The sequence below is a fragment of the Corticium candelabrum genome, chromosome 7 (assembly GCF_963422355.1).
Source record: "Corticium candelabrum chromosome 7, ooCorCand1.1, whole genome shotgun sequence".
In the NCBI taxonomy this organism is placed as follows: Eukaryota; Metazoa; Porifera; class Homoscleromorpha; order Homosclerophorida; family Plakinidae; genus Corticium; species Corticium candelabrum.
The window spans coordinates 5,508,577-5,526,171 of NC_085091.1; the positions used below are offsets into that span (position 1 = coordinate 5,508,577).

Below are 17,595 nucleotides of genomic sequence, written 5' to 3' on the forward strand. Positions count from 1 at the left end.
TATGTACCTGGAAAAACGTCAGTTGTTGGAAAAGCTGTTTTCTGCATATTGTTATGATTTCTGATGCTATGTGATAGGGTAGGCTGTTATACGAAGCCGTCTCCAGTGGGCGCTGGTCCCGTAATCATAAGAATCAACAGACTTTGGGTCCAGTCTACTGAATTTTTTGAATATCGTGTAAGTCATTTCCTTTGTTATATTTAACTGATTACATCAAACAGCAATTTTGTAATTGTGGTGTCGCAGGTTTTGTGTTAATGTTGTGTGTGCTTTAGATGTTGGAAGTGACAGACTACTTCCCTAAAGTGGGTCCTTCTGCTGGAGGTACTGAGGTTAGGATAACAGGCAATAATCTGGACATAGGTGATAATGTGACAGTGATTCTTGCCCATCAGAAATGTGACATTTTTACAAGCAGGTACAGATATTGTGAATATCAAGCGTGTGTGTGTGTGTGTGTGTGTGTGTGTGTGTGTGTGTGTGTGTGTGTGTGTGTGAGTGAGTGAGAGAGAGTGTGTGTGTGTGTGTGTGTGTGTGTGTGTGTGTGCTTGCGTAATTGCAGATTTGCATGTGTCACAGTGTACATGTGTTGTTTTCGTGATATTGTTAATATTCTTTTATTACTTTTGTGTCGTCACCACCCTCTGGGTAGGGTAAGTGGGGTCTTTACTCTCAACTGGGTGCCCACCAACCCGGGTGATAAGTTCTAGAGAGATTTGTGTTTCTGTGTAATCTATATGTAGCTAGTAACTGGCTTATCGATCATCGATTGCGTGCGCTATGAAGATTTTGCCATTTCCGAACAGCATGCGCAGAATATAGCAATGACAAAATGAAAGTATGGATTGTCATTGCCAACGATCCCACTCCAGAGCACAGAAACTTCTCATCGACGGAAACAAGTCTACTCTCACAGACATAGCCAAAGAGACAGTGAGAAAGAACCAACAGACTCGTTCCATATTTTGCTGTGGTCACCCGGGATTGAACCCAAGCCATTATGTGTCATTATGTATGCCCCTCCATAATGGTCAAGAAATACAACTACAGAGGCGAGATAGGCGTCTGCTTTGGCATTCTATGATCTTGGTTTACACTCAATCTCAAAGTTGTACTCCTTTAAAGCTAAAGCCCAATGATAGAACATTCATTCTCTTTCTTGGCAACCATTATAGGGGAGCACGTCAGTATAGAACTTGAATGACTGTCCAGTAAGTAATGTCGTAACTGTTTTGTACCAAATACTATTACCAAGCACTCTTTTTGATCACACTGTAATGTTTCTCTACTTTGGTCAAACTCCAACTTGCTTAAGCCACCATTTGATTATCTTGTTCTAGCACGCACCCCAATCCAGATTCACTACCATCTGTGTGCAACACAAATTGGCCGGCATTCGCATGAAACTGCGGGTACATCAAGACAGGTGGAGTACTCAGAGCTTCCTTTAGCTGTTTAAATGCTTCCTGACATTCTGCAGACCATGTGAATGGTACTCCTTTGTGTCTGAGCTGCTGTGGTTATCCTGCAATGTTAGCAAACTGATGAATGTATCTCCCGTATGGGATGCAATTTCTAGAAACCGACGTATGTTGGCTACATCATTGGCAATGATCCAATTCCTCACAACCTCTGGTTTATCCTTATTTGAAAGTGTTCCCTTGACAGAAAATACAAGTCCAAGATGTTTCACTTGATGTTTACCAATGCAACATCTGGTCATTGTAATGTAAGACCAGCCTTCCATAAATGACAAAAAACTTCTTGCAAATGCTTCACATTCAGCTCAACGTTTGCCGAATAAATGAGAAGGTCATCCATGTAAACAGTAACAAAGGGAATATCACGAAAGAGTTTGTCCATCAGTCACTGAAATAAACTAGAAGCACTTGTCAGTCCAAACAGCCATTTTTGAGTTGAAAGAGGTCTAAGCCATGTCCAGGGCAATACGTAGTTTTGTTTTAATCTTACTCATGGACTGGTATTTGCCAATATCCATTTTGCAGATCAAGAGTAGTAAATACTGTGGATCTAGCCAAATGATCTTGTATTTTATCTACAAGTCGCAGAGGATAGGCATTTTTAGAAGTTGTTTGTTAAGTTCTCAATAATCAACACACAATCTGAGTTCATTTGATTTCTTTTTACAAATACTGCTGGTGCCATCCATCCATGAACTACAGCTTTCTTCTATAATGCCTTGTGCTAACATATCTTTGATTTGAATTTCAACCTCATTGCAATAATGAGCAGTTATCGGTCAAGGTGGAACTCGTCTTGAGGATCCAGATGTAGGAAGGTAGTGACATGCTAGAGACGTCAGTCCAGGCGCTGTTCTGAAAAGGTCTTGGTTGCCTTGGATGATCAGAGATAATTTTTTTGTTTGAAGGGTGTTGCTAGCTCAGAGTGGCAGTTATCAACAAAGTATGGCATTGCTCACTCATCAACTACATCCGATTCACAATCATCACTAGTCACTAATGCAGACACACAATTTTTGTTATTTTGGTGAGGATGAAGCAAGAGTGTTTGGTACCCCTCACGTCCTTGCCTCTAAGGAAATACAGACCGCTGCTCGACAGTTGTGACTTCCTACCTTGAGAGGTGTTGTTGTGAAGTTGAGTTAAACCATTCCCCTGCAAAAAGTCAACACCAAGAATCATCGCAACAATGAACTTATCAAGAACCACATAGTCATGGCTTATGCTCTCTTTGTCCAGCTGCACCACAACAGAAACATAGTCAAGAATAGAAATCTTATCTCCAGAAGTTGTCAAAAATCACCGTTGTAAAATAGGCTGTATCTTCACAAATTTTGATACCTTCAAAAGCAAATCTTTTTGACACAGAGAAACAGAAGATCCCGAATCTAACATCATAGTTGTAGCAACACCTCCTCCATATCCCGTATAGTTGCGACTTCAGAATCTACAACAGCCACAACAATGCACTCAGGGCCTACCATTTCTCTAGGGAGCAACTGCCAGCCATTGCAGAAGCTTCTCGACCATTTCCTTGACGACAATGCCTACTGTAGCTTAATGACCTATTTGATCGCAAGAATAGCATCGCTGACTGTGCCTACTCAGACACCATTCTGGACATTTGTTTTGTGTGTGACCAATTTTATTGCAGTTAAAGCATCTAACTCTCGAAGACTGAACTTGTTTGCGGTCTACTGCATTCAGGAGTGCAACCTGTTCCGATAATGTGTCAACATGTTTTTGTAGCTGTTGCAAATCATTTGTACCAACCTTCTTATCACAGACAGCCGCAGTCTTTCAACATTGCTCCTCAGTTGTCATCAGTAGTCTTGCTCGATCCACGACGGAATTTAATTCTTGAATTTCCCCGGCTGCTTGAAGTTGCCGGCTTATCAATATGTTAATCTGGCAACAAAGTGGTGCAACAACAACGTCTCTCTAACAGTTTCATCTATGTTAGGCATAGCTTGATCCAACAGATTCCTTAACTGATATATGTACAGTGTTCTGGCTGTAGCACGAGTCACTGAAACCTATCCAGAGATACAAACCCTACAGGGTTTAACCTAGTAAGGAGGTGCTGTTTTGTTGCATCATAATTTACTTGAACATCTTCTGACAATTCCACCCATGTTGCAAGAGCCTCAAATTCAGATAACATAGGTAACTTGAGTGACATTGTTTCCTTGCTCCACTTGTTGGCCTTACTGCATATTTCGAACCTTAGAATTAATTCACGTACGTCTTTTGCAGAAAACATTAGAGGAACACTAATGTGACGCTGTGTCATGGTACGCTCATGTACATAACCACCCTCTGCTACTAGTGTAATAGGCACCGCTGGTAAACTCATTGTGTGTATTACAAATAAGAACACAAAATAATGACTCAATAGTTTTCAATTGACTGAACCATCCGGGCAGTCACATTTACCGGTCTAGTCGTGCAGGTGTCAATTACTACGCAGTATATTACATGCACAACTACTGCTTTTTACGGTGCACCCGATTCCACATATAGATGATCTTTTGGTTAGATTGGGGAACGTATGGACATTTATGACCATGGATTTGAAATTTGGATAGCATCAAATGCCGCATAGGAATGAAGACAGAGAAATGAGAGTTTTTATAGTTTCTTGTGGCATTTCCAGAGGAAACGAGTATGTCTGAGTGATCTTTCTAGTGCAGCCTCTTGTCTTCAAAGAATGATCTCAGTTATATTATGAGATTGTCATTTCAAAGAAGTTCTTTGTTATCTTTATAATATAATTGTGTTGGTACGAGTATTGAGTGAACACGAGTTGATTACGCAAGGTGCTGGAAAAACTCAGAGTGACCGGATTAGTTTGTCAACTAGCAAGTGTGTTTTTGAAGCACGGTGGTATCTGGTCTATGTAAATGGGGGTCGAGTCAGGATAACAGAAGATCGAGTACAGCAATTGAGAAGTCTGAAACGACTCGAAACTATATTTGAGGATTGAAGCAGAGTGTAGCAAGTACAGTGGCATTAAATATTCCTGACTTTAGTAAGAATTTTGTGTTGGTCACAGATGCAAGCAATCGAGGAGTAGGTGTGATGTTAGCAAATTGGGAACAAGCAGGAGGACATTTGAAGGCCATCGCATTTTACCATCATGCATTGACACAGGCAGAGAGAAGGTATGGGACACCTGAAAAGGATTACTTTAAGGTGTTCCTTCTATTCTATTAAGAAATTCGGAGTGTGTTTATGAAAACTCTTTGACCTTATTACATATCACAATGCCTTCCAGTGGTTTGTATTCACTGAAAATGGCGAATGAAAAGGCAAGCAGAGGCATCTGGCTAGAATTTTTTCAGCAGTATGAGGTCAATCCTATGCACAAGGCAGCGAAGAGTACTAGTGATGCAATGGCAATTGTGGATTTTGTGTCACGAGTTGGAGCGGATGGTCACTTTGTGGCACCTCTGCAAGCACAAGTAAAGGATATGTGTTTAGGGCATGAATCAGCGGCATTATTTGATTAGGAACTAATTCGACAAAGGTCAAAGAAGATAGATATGGTGAGAAGTCTTTTGGAGAAAGGACAGAATCAGAGAGAAAATTTTGAAGGGGTCATTACAGAAGGCATATTGAAACATGTAATCAGACATAACTGACAAGGGTAGGAATGATTGGTGTCTTTCGATATGGGAACTATAAAGAAGGCTCGTCATCAAAGAATCCGTTGTCTACAAAAGAGGAATGGTTTGTAGTATTGCCAAGTGTCTTACGTCAGAGGTTTCGTTGTGTTATTTGTGACGAATTTTTTTCGCGCTCTTACAATACTCTCCTAACCTTTGGATTGGATGTCAATGTGTTGATCCTTCTTTTATAGGAGATAATTGAGAAGCAATATCCCTGAGGACTTTGTTGTGAGCTATTTGTTCTAATTGGCGGCTGCGAGATCTAAAGCCTCACCAATCGTTTTCTGAATGGCTTCAAATGCCTTGTCGATCACTTTTTGTGTCAACTCCATTTCCTTGCTAATAGCCAAGTCTTTACCCGTAACCATTAGATCTTTTCCTACAGTCAAAGCTTTTTCGGTTCCTAATTTGACTAAATCTTTGCCTTTGTCCAGGATCATCTTGGATCCGTTGTTACGATATTTTTAGCAGCATCCCACAGATTTCCCAATGTGGATCCTCTGATGATTTTCTTATGATACAATTGATTGCGCCTGTACAACGTCGTATATTATAGGTTACATAGTTTTTATGTGCAGTAGGAGGCCCTGCTCTCTCTATTGTCATCGATGAGTCTTCCATTCTGATTGGTGACATGAATGGTGAACATGGGGATTGACTCTGTGTTTTCATGCGAATTTAAGTTACTTGATTCGGTCTGATAGAGAGTAGTGATCCGGCAGTTTGTCGGGAGTGAAGCTATAGATTGCATGCTGGTGCTACCGTTAAAGTAGCTAAAGGATATAAGAGAGCATTATATCAACACCGAGTGCATATTGGTGATGTTGACTTGTCTTTGGCTATCGTGCGCTCCATCCTCTTCCAAGATCCCTCTATCAAATCCCAATATACCTCTCAATACTTTCTTGACTGTGAAATCGATTTTGTAGTCATCAGCGAGGATTATTAGCGATTTTAAAATATTGTAATTAGTTTGTATGGTAATAGCATCTTCATTGTCATCGTTCATTCTTAGTAACCGTGTGATTTCTAAGTTCAAGTAGGTGATGTTGTAACCCAAGATGGTACCTGAACTCTGACTCACTTTGCACCGGTGTAGTATCTGAGCTAATTGTTGTCCGTCGTGATATTATACCACGAATACCACTTGTCAGTGGATATCATCTCAATTTATTATCAACATCCTTGTCGAAACTAAGATATATTTTTCCGTGTTGTTGGGAATGCAGCTGACGTTGCTTTGCACCTTAGACTGTCGTATCCGCGAAGATTGTGAAAGACCACGGGAATGGCTGTAGGCAATCGCATCTGGAGATTGAAGCATTGTGTGCTGCACCATGACATCATCCCATACTGTGGCAATAGTCTTGATTGCAATCCCAATAGTTCTTCATAATGAGAGACTTGTCGCAGATGTAGCAGATGTTCATGTCATCACCATTGGGTTGCGTTTTGCCTTAGGTCTAGTGATGGTGTGAGACTGGAAGCAGCATTTCTTGTATGCAGGTTCTTTGTGTTTGCCCGTGTTTGGGTTGAAACCATCAATGTCATCTGTATAGGTGACTATGACTAGAGGTGTATCACAGATGTGGCAGTGTGTTCCATTCTTGTGATCTATCCAATCTTGTGTCGTCATCTCAATAGGAAGAGTTGAGTAGCATTGGCTCCTGGTAAACGACGGGCTGTTGAGTTTGTCTGTCGCCGCCTACGACGATGTAAGAGAAACCACAAGGTTCGTGATGAGCTGGTTTCTCGGTGTTACTTTGTGGGATCACATGTGGGTCCTTCGATCTTGTTGATGAGAGATTCAAAGTCTACAAAGATGATGTAAGAGACTTTGAGTTGGTTTTGGTAATTCTGGAAAGTCAATTTGTTCTTGCCTCTTTCAGGCATCTGTACTCGGATGGCGCAATGTCCAATGCCTCGACAGTCAGGTTTGTGTTGCTCGAGAAGGTCTTGTCGCGTGTATCCGTGTAAACAGCGATTGCAGAAGAACATATGATGTGTATCTTTGCTTTTGATCGTCGAGTAGAGGTTTGAGATTTTTGATCCAAGTGTAGTGTTGTTTGAGTTCTTTGTCGATAAGACGGTTGATCCTGATGGGTGACTCAAACTTTGATAACCTTTGTCCCACCTGAATACTTTTACGGTAAGTTTGGGATTTGCTTCTGCACCAGATCGATCTGTTGATGGGAGTTTTTTAATAATACCATTGCAACACAGTCCATTGTGTTTTGGGTATTTGCTACTTTGATCAGTAGGGTCGAGTGCCAAACGTAGAGCCCGTTGTAAACAGCTTTTGTCTTTGTTTTTAACGTTGACGACGCTTTTTTTGCTTGCACTTCTTTTGGGAGGGAGAAATAGGAACCACCGTGTATCTGTTGGTATTGCGCAATGTGGAGTTGAACCATGTGGATCCACTGTCCATTTGTTCCTTCCTTGGTGAACCGTTGTATTTTTTCCAGCATTTGTTGCAATTCTCTGTCCAGCGATTCTGAGATCTCGTCTTCTGTAAGAAGAAGTTTCATTTCACTTCTGAGTGTGGGTTCATTCCATTTGTCGAAGCCTTCAGTTGTCTGTTTGTAAAGAAGATTTTCCAGAAGCAGTTGGAATTTCACACCGTTCAGAGTTCGGATTTCTTCAACAAGCTTGCGGTGAATTTGTAAACGTGCATTTGCCAGAAAGGTTTGTGGATCATTTTGATCCTCTGGCACATTCATCTGCCAGTCTCGGAGGAAATTACCTACAGCGTCAGGCATCTGCTTCCACTGCAGTGCAGGTGGGGTGGTTTTCACACGCCAAGTAAGTCTCTCACCTTGATTAGGGTTGGATTTCACACATGGAGCTTGAGTGGGCTTTACACGTGGAGCAAGGATGGGTTTCACACGTAGAGTCGGGATGGGTTTCACAGAGTGGGCTTCACACGTGAAGTGGGGATGGGTTTCACACGTGGAACTGAAGTTGGCTTCACACGTGGAGTGGTTGCAACCACTGGTAGAGCTGTCTTCTTTGTGGAGGGGATATAGCATTCATATAGGTTTTCAAGGATATATGTCCTTGATAAAACAAACTTTTCAGTTTTGAAATAACACGATCCATTATGGTGCTATATTATAGAATATCTATTTCTCTAATAGGGCGCAATTTCTTGGCACTTCAAGAGACTGCCACACAAACGAACTTATATATATATATATATATATATATATATATATATATATATATATATATATATATATATATGGATATTATTTATCTAACAAGTTACAATTTGCTGACAGACAATATCACACAAACGTGCTTAGAGGGCACACTTTTATCACCATGAACGCTATCTGCGCGCTATTACCATGGACGCTATCTTTGACGTGCACTGCTTTTGTAGTTGACTGGTGCAGGTGATGAGAACGTAGGATTTTTCCTAAATTCCCCAGATTTCTTGGGAATTCTCCATGACTGGTTTTGACAATACTTCCTGTATATTTTCGGTTAACTTCTGTTTAATTCCGGCAAAAAAGCTTTGACTTTCTGTTCATTTCCGGTTTACCATTATATTTTTGCTGTGATTTCCGGTGTATTTCTTGTGTACTTTCGGTGTATATCCTGTTATAGCATATGTGCTCCTTATTAGACAAATGACTTCCATAGGTACATACTGTTATAGCAGATGTGCGCCATATTAGACAAATGACTTTCATGGATATAGACTGTACCAGTGTGTATATACTATGGATCGCATGTGTCTAATAGAACATTCAACATGAGCTTCCACGTCTTGGCGCTGAATGGGGGTGCGTGCCTTGGACAAGGGATGATATTAGGGTGACAAGATATATACATACTTTAGACTCATGGATGGGAGAGAGGGGTGGATCAATAAAATGGATGGAAAAGGCTGGAGCACTCGAACAAATATGAAAACGTTGGACCAAAACCGGAAGTGGTCCAGATCCAATAGTCTATATAGTACCAGAAGGCTCATACAAAAGTGCATGGTATCCAGTAATAGAGAGGAAGGCGTGCATTATTGGTTTCAGCAACTGGACAGCTAATCCAAGGATCTATGAACGACTAATTGGAAGCAGCAACTGAGGCAGCCCTATTGTGGTCAGGACAGGATGACGTTCTGTCAAGTACAAGTGTAGAGGATCAAGATTCAGATGAAAGCAAAGCAATGGCGACAGAGGATTTTGGGAAGGAATCATAGCTAACTATTGATGAGTGTCAAGGAGGATTCGGATACGTCCTAGATATTAGAGCTCTGATCCTCAACAGAAACGATATGAGAAAGTAGAGTATGAAACACATACATCATGATTGATACGTTGTTTGTGTAGTCAGGACACTGTTGGTTATAGAGTAGAACACTGATTTTAGAATTGAGTATGATGAAGGATGCATGCGTAGGGTTACCTATATAAGTGTACATTTACAAATAGAGTTCTTTCTTGTGTTCGGCATGGGATATATCACAGCACCAGCCTACGCGATTCTTGCAGCAGGTCACACTGCATCAACACTGTCACAAGAAGGTGAACCAGATTTATTTGCTTTACCAAACACAACGCCTTCCGTTTCTCCATGCTCTGGATCACATTTCTCTCTTCCAACATTAGGAGCTGACCTTAATTAATTTGCCCTTAGTACAGTGTTCTTGTTCACACTACTTCTATGATCATACCAAGTGACAGAACTGAACTTTAACTTGACCCATTTCATTGTCAGCGGCGCCTGAAGCATCTAGATACGTCTATCATGTAAGTTCTGCCATGCTAGTACTTGCATGGCTTCGGACAGCAAGACCAAAGCAATACGTTGCACAACACAGAGAGCGTTCAGTCCGCAGCCCAAAGCCGCAAAGTGTACTGAGCGTGCGTAAATCAGTAAAGTATTCCTGTAAACTACTTTAGATTGGAGCAAGCGGAGACATGTTCTAGGAGTGAATTCTATGAAAATGTTTGACTGAATATCTGAGATGGTGGTGCATATCAACGTAAGTCATGAATATGCAACCAATAGGTCTTAGTAGGAATGTAGGGATACGACTACAAGTTTATAATTTTATCATGTTTTAGATTTATGTGTAAGTAGCGCTTCTGTAACATTGTTTTTTGTTTCTTTAAGGAAAATTGATGAAATAATTTGTGTCACTGCGAATTATGACATGTCATCTAATGCTTCTCAGTCTCTTGATGGTCTTGTTTTGAGGATTGATAATGCAACAAATAGCTATCTAATAGCTCAGAATTTTACGTACACTCCAAATCCTACAATACAGAGCATTTATCCTGGCAAAGGATTGAAACACGGAGGTGTTGCTCTTGAAGTCATCGGAACATGGTTGAATTCTGTGCAGAATCCAAAAATTCTTTTTCAAAATGATGAATGGTCAGCAAGTGGTGACTGCAAGAATTCTAAAATTAACCAAAGTGTTATGACATGTCAACAACCTTCTGTTCTGCAATCAGTTGCACAAGGTGGTCATGTTTTATTAAATGTGACATTTGTCATGGATGGTGTGCCTCAGTCATCTCTACAACTTCCCGATCCATTTTTCATCAAGCCAGATCCTGTGTTTCGTTTTTTGGATGATGATTTAACTATTGGTACAAACAATTACATTCTGCTGAAAGGCAAGAATTTGAATGTTTTGGAGCAACAATTTTATACTATTTATCTTGGAAGAAGTAAAGTTTGCAACATCATCATCTTTACTGAAGATGTGAGTTTTTTTGTTTTGTATTTATTTTTGTCGTGTTTTGGTTGCATAGTTGTGTTTGTTTGGGATTTATTTTCTGTTGCTTCGTATGCTACTGAAATTTGTATTGCAATGTGTGTAGGTCATGCTTTATTTGATTATACATACTGTTTAAGGTTTTAATTAGAGCAATAATGCGTTAATTGTTAGTACTCTAGTATATTTGTGCTTCTACACTGAATTATCTATTTATCAATTGTGTTACCAACATATAGTATTACGTATATAGTGTTTAGATCAGTATGTAGGGCTTGATGAGTTGTTTTGGCAGTGCGTCTTTGCCATACAGATGAGTTATGCGTACTGGAACACTTATGTAAATATATTAAGTTTGCTACTAATTTAATATCAAGTCATTAATAATTTTGTAGTACAGTAGCTGGTTTATAGCTGTTTGGTTGTAGTTAGTGCTTATGCAGTCTTTTATATAAGTGAAATTTTGACTTACAGCTGCATAAAACAGTATGGTTCTTTCTACAATACATTTTATGATTTTTATGATTGTCAGTTGATGGCTTTTGTATCCTTGTTGTTTTAATTTTTATTCACAATTGCTTTAATTCTTATAATATTGTGTTTATTTGCTAGTACTTTTCATTATTTTTTATTGTACATTACTAAGCTTTGTAGATTACCATGGATTTTTTTGAAACTGGCTTACTGAACTACAGTAGTCAATGTGGATAAATTGTTTCAATTACAACAAAATTATGGCTTTATGAAATGCATGTTTTCGGGAGAACACAATTAGTTTGATGTTGCTGTTAATTAATGAGTGACATTTATTGCGTGTTGTGACAATTAGCATTATTTGGCATAGAATCTAATCATTTTGGCTACTGTACCAAACTAAGCAGACAGGATCTGTCTTGATACTTTGTAACTTGAGTTGAATTCTTACCTTTCTGAGATATCCGGTGGTCTTGCTCCACGTCGTCTCCCGTAGTACGGCCCGCCTTCTATTGAGGATCTGGCCACGAAAGAGAGGTCGGACCCCGGATGTTCCCTTGCTCGATGTCTCTGTACGGCGAAGATCCGGGACATTGTCTGGGATCCGGCCCACACCACTTTTCACGTGAGGTGTCCTTGACACTCACGGAGATAGGATAACACTCGTCCAGTATAGAGTTTTGGGCAGGTTAATGTGGGAAACAGAAAGGCGCGTTGCTCGGTCGGAAGAAAGACTGATAGCCGCGTGGGTTTCCTTCCACATAAGGAGCGTTGCGTGCACTGCACAAGCTCCGCACATCTCAAAGCGCGGTTAATATTCAGCGGTCTCCAGCTATCTACGTACCCGTCCATTATATAAGTTGCAGTCTCTCTGCGCCCTCAGCGCATTTTACGCAAGGACAAGTCAACTGCGTTTAACTGTACTTAAACTCTATTTAAATTCTTACTTTTCTGAGATATCCAGTGGTCTTGTCTCTACATCCTCTCCCGTAGTACTGCCCGCTTTCTCTTGAAGGTCTGGCTACGGAGGAGTGGTCAAACTCCGGATGATCCCTTGCTCAAGGTCGGTGTACGGCGAGAAAATCCGGTCCAATCGGTGACAACCGTTCCGCCTGGATGGCTGTCACTCGCCCAAGCCGTCACCGATATCTACATCATGATTCCCAATCTCTCTCTCTCTCTCTCTCTCTCTCTCTCTCTCTCTCTCTCCATTATTTTCTACCACTACGGCTCGCTGTACACCTATCGATCGCTGTCTTCCAGTCCGTTCTCCATACTCATACATGCAGTGACCGTGGTAAGAACAGCCGTACAATATACCGTTATCTACTCTACTCTGTTTCTAGGATTGTCTACCTGACACTAACACCCGCACCCAAGTCAGACCGGACTTACTTCTCCAGGATCTACTCGCCAGTACTATTTCAGTTACGTACCGCCGCTTAGCTGTCAGGGTGAGTGCCTTGTCACTGTCTAGTGAGCAAACGTCTATTGCACGCTCATACAAAAGCAATCATGCACGGAAATAGTCTCTAACTGGTCGCCAGCTAGAAAGCACTTGCTACCGCCATGTCATCGTCTAACTTGTCTTCCGTCTCTCGTGGGAAGCTACTAACGTCCGAGAGTAGTAGAGTCTTAGCGTCAAGTTTTACGTAGCGCTTGCAAAACCTCGCTCCTCTATCTTCTCAATGTCTGGATCGTGAAGTCCTCCACCCTGCTTTGCATCTGTTGTTGCGGCTTCAATTCTAAAGCTGTGCCCCAAGTAACCTGAGACAAACTCCCGGTTTCTAGTGCCATCCGCACTTCTTTAACACGTCGTTGCATAGACAGGGGCATTTCATCAGAGCCCATAATCAAAGGGTCTTTCATCTGAACCATTTGCGCAACGCATCTCCTCCGTGCTGTCTTATAAGCCTGCAGGTACATTGTGCGATCTGACGGTGTATCACCCAAGGTCGCGATGGCCGTCGTAAAGCCCTGCGCCCATTCTATAAGATTCGTCATTCGCCGCACCAGTTTTTTAGTAGCCACTCCCTTGCAGGTGTTTGTCTCTTCTCTGCGGCGCAGCTTGAGATTGTCAGGCAGAAGCTCCGCCATATCGACGAACTCCTGGGCCTTGGTTTTTTTTTAGAGGAACGGGATTGAAAGCTTTACTGAGGAAGAAAGCCGCTGTTTCCTGACCAACAGAATTAATCGTAGCTTCACCCACCAGGTCTCGAGGCTCATTTGCCATGAGCGCTACATGTCCTTGGGCCTTGGGCTCTGGCAGCTCTCCCAGACGTGCAGAACGTTTAAAGGCATTACATTGTTGCGGTTATGTTCCAACGCCCGCTACATCCGATCAGATAGGAGGCGGATGCGCTTGTCAGCCCACCGTCACATGCTCGCTCTTACTGAAGGAATGGGATGCCGGCCGCTCTGGCCTATTAGCTCTGATCTCAGATTGTGGCCTTTTTAATGGCTGCCAACCTCGCATAGTAGCTCGAGCAATGGCATTTTCTTATCTGCTCTAGCGTGCTACCTCTGTTTTCTGCTTGCGATCCTCTAACGGCACCTGTCTTGTCCAATCTGTAAGAGAGAGTAAGATGACCACTCTGGCTTATTGGCTCTGTTTTCCGTGTGTTCTTCTCATGTGACTGACTGCGATACTTTATGCTGGCCGTCAAGGTTCAGACAGCCGCTCAGGCCCGCTCGCTCTGTCATTTGTCTGTGTTTCGCCAGTGATCGCCTTGTACTTTTGCATGGCACCTAATTCTGATAGTTGCTCTGGCCTGATGGCCGTTCTCTGTCTGGTGGCAACGATCTGCCAGGTCGTAGCAGTTAGGGTGGCGCTCCAGCCTACTAGGTCATGTATCTCGCGATGGATGCACGCGCTCTACTCCAAACTGTAACTCAGTATTAGCGCTATCGTTAGCGCTAGCCGCCCCATTTGTTCACAAATGGCTTCCCAGTGAGCGGACTTCAACACGTGCTACGAGTTAACGTGTAGGCTTTACATCTGGCTATCTCGCAAAAACGTTCTGTTGGCCGCTCTGGCCCACTATCGCTTTATGTCCTTTGCTTACAACGTTTCCCGTGACAGCCATTCCGTCTGACCATAGGAAGAGAGTCAGTTAGCGACTGTGGCCTACCGGCTCTATACTACGCTATCTACCATTCACGAGACAACGTAGGCATTCCTCCTCAGCTCATCGCCGTTTGGTCGCCACTTCACATGCAGTGGGCTGCTCAATCGCACGCTGCACACTTAGAGTATCTCTACAATTACCTAGGTCTCTTTACTACGTCTCTTATGGTGGATACTGCTTGCTTGCCATCCCTGTTCGCCACCTGCTCCATGCCATCGCTCGGTAAAGTAACCAGCTGCCACTACTTGCTATCACAGGCATACGTTTGTCACTTCACATTGCGTCGATCTATAATAGGATGCGCGCCAATACATGTCTCGACATCTGGCTATTGCTCCACCTATTCGCTACATGCTACAAGTTTACAATAGCAGCTAGTTGGCGCGCTTTTTGCCACCGCCCATAAATGCATGATCAACATCTGCTAACCTGCGGTTGGTGACCAGGTCGCTGTTTTGTAGAACACCCACCCAACAGCACGCTGCACTCTAGGTAGTACGTTACCTCTCCAACTGGCTAGACACTCAATCGCTACGTCTACTTACGCTCGGACGTCTACTTACGCTCGGACGTCTACTGCGTGCGTGCAATCACGTGCGCTACTCGCATTCTAGTCCTTGCAGTCGGTCGTTTCTAGCTAACTACTCTATATTCTCCTACCTTAGGCCGGATTGTCTAATCTCGCCCCGGAGCCTGCTGGCTGAACGAGGCGATCGCCTTTGCTGTTGTCTCTTCGATGATCGTCTTCAACTGTTTGTTTGTAAGAACCACTGCGGTCGTCTGCTGCTCTTCCATTGAAAGGCGTAAAGAAACAGGAAGGCGCGTTACTCTGTCTTAAGCTAGAAGGATAACCGCGTGCATTGCCTTCCATATATAAGGAGCTCTGCGTGCATTGCACATGCTCCGCACCCTCAAAGCGCGGGAAATTTCCCTAGGTCTCTAACTGTGTACGTACCCGTGTATTACGTATGTTACAATCTCTCTGCATGTTCAGCGCCGTTTACGCAAGGAGAATTCAACTACGTTTAACTGTACTTGAGTTCTATTATGTTATGATTCATTCTGTTTTTGTCGTCTGGTATTGTTGTGTTGAAGTTAAATATTCTACAAAATGAATGCATAAGTATATTGTTACTAAATGTAGTTTCCTTCCATTGGCAGAAAAGAAAACAAACAATCGTAAACAATCAACAATAATAATCATGTATGTATATTTGTTTATCTATTTATTTTTTACTAAGAAAATATATAAGTAAATAAGTACGCAAGTAAGTAAGTACGTAACTTACTTGCGTACATATTTACTTGTATAGTGTCTTATTTATTTGTTTGCTTATTGATTGATTTATCTATTTATTTATTTATCTTACTTATGCACTTATTTATGTACTTATTTATTATCTGTTGCTCTGCATCACATGGACCTGCTAACTCTGTATGCATGTATGCTAAACGTAGACAAACAAATAAGAATAATGTGCAGATATAAATTCTTTTGTTTTGTAAACCATCCACATAATTATACCAGCTTATTCTTCTTACTGAGGTTATATTTTATAACACTTTCGCCTTTTCCAACAATTTGTCCTTGGACTCTCGCATTTCTAAAGCTTCATTTTAACAATCAAAACATTGTTTTTAAAGCAAGCTAGAAATCTTTTTTCATCTTCTCCGCAAAAGGCCTGTTTAGCTTGGTTCTATAACCACTGTTCTAGATACTCTACAGTTTCTCTAAATATTATACGTGCCTTCCAAAAGGTAAGACCAGATAAAGATGCACATCTGCAGTTCTCCAACAAACGCTCTTATTTTCAGGGCCATAGCCAGGGTGAGGCAGAGGAGGCGTTCATCTCCTCTAATTTTTGGTGCGTGCCATTAAAAATCAAGGTGCGATTGACTATCTAAGTAGACGCTCTGGCCTATAACAGAGCACCGCCTACCATAATAGGTGTTTAGGTATTAGGTGTTTTTCAATGATTCGCATTCGCACTGATATAGAACAGGCTATGATAAGAGAATTCTTGAGAATTTACCAAAGCCGTCCATGTTTGATTCTGAAGTACTTCTACGCAAAAACGAGTTCTCAGCTGAGGACACAGATGATCTAGAGCTGCTTGACATTATTGACATTACAGCCAAAAACTTTTGTCCGAATATCTATTCCATCTTTTCTTTGCTTTCCACTCTTCCTGTATAGTTTCCTGCATATGTGAACGCTATATAGTGCACTGAGGCGAAAGCCCAGTGCACCAAATCAATTGGAGAGGACGGACTAAATGGCCTTGCGCTCTCCTACAATTAATTGAAAAGGACCTTCTACTCCTTATCTCTCAGCTATATATAGACCCCTTGATGTGTTCAAACAGTGATGCATCACTCCACAGAAGAATTACACTGGCGTTGGACCGCAATCCAGAAGAAACATCACAAAACTAAGCCAAGTAGCGGTATATTTATACTTCTCTAGATATCACACAATGACAGTCTTCTCCTGGATAACAAAGCAGATGCTAGTGCCGTCTTATGATTAAAAGAATATCGTATCAGTATAAACACATGTCTCGTCTCCCCGCAATGGTTCTATTCATCTCTTTGCAGGTTGCTGTACATATTCATTTCTAATAATGGTGAAAAAGTTTTATGTTCATAGTTATGTTATGTTCATAGTTAGGCAATGATGTATATTTGGGACTAAAAGTTGTCAATAATTGAGATATTAGATTCTATTTGTGACAAGTGTATTTGCCATTGCATCTATTTGACATTTTATGATTTTGGTTTAGATCTTGTACGCATGTGTATGTATTTCTGTGTATCCTATTTTGATGACTGTATATTTATTGCATTTACTTACTGCAGTTAATTGAATGTTCACCTGTTGGAGATGTAGAAGCTGGACAAATATTTGAAATCACAGTAATTTAACTTTTATCGTTCTATATTGTGATATATTGCTCTAATTGAGTCTTTTCAGGTCACCGTTGGCAATTTTAGTGAAGTTCTCGGAAATGTGACATATGTTAAAAGTGGTAAGTATAACGAAAACAAGTTTCCGAGATAGACACATGTATATAGCTAAGGAGATAGATATTGGCCTGGTCAGTCTG

The 17,595-nt window shown here is 41.5% G+C and overlaps 1 protein-coding gene across 1 annotated transcript; it reads left to right on the forward strand.

The window, feature by feature from the left end:
* Positions 1 to 252: 252 nt before the first annotated feature.
* LOC134182658 (plexin A3-like) lies at positions 253 to 17,549 on the forward strand. The gene is made up of 4 exons (XM_062650092.1): positions 253 to 418; positions 10,277 to 10,874; positions 17,348 to 17,404; positions 17,463 to 17,549. The coding sequence occupies exons 1-4, from the start codon at positions 276 to 278 to the stop codon at positions 17,547 to 17,549; spliced, it is 885 nt and encodes a 294-aa protein (XP_062506076.1). The 5' UTR covers positions 253 to 275.
* The last annotated feature ends 46 nt before the right edge of the window (positions 17,550 to 17,595 follow it).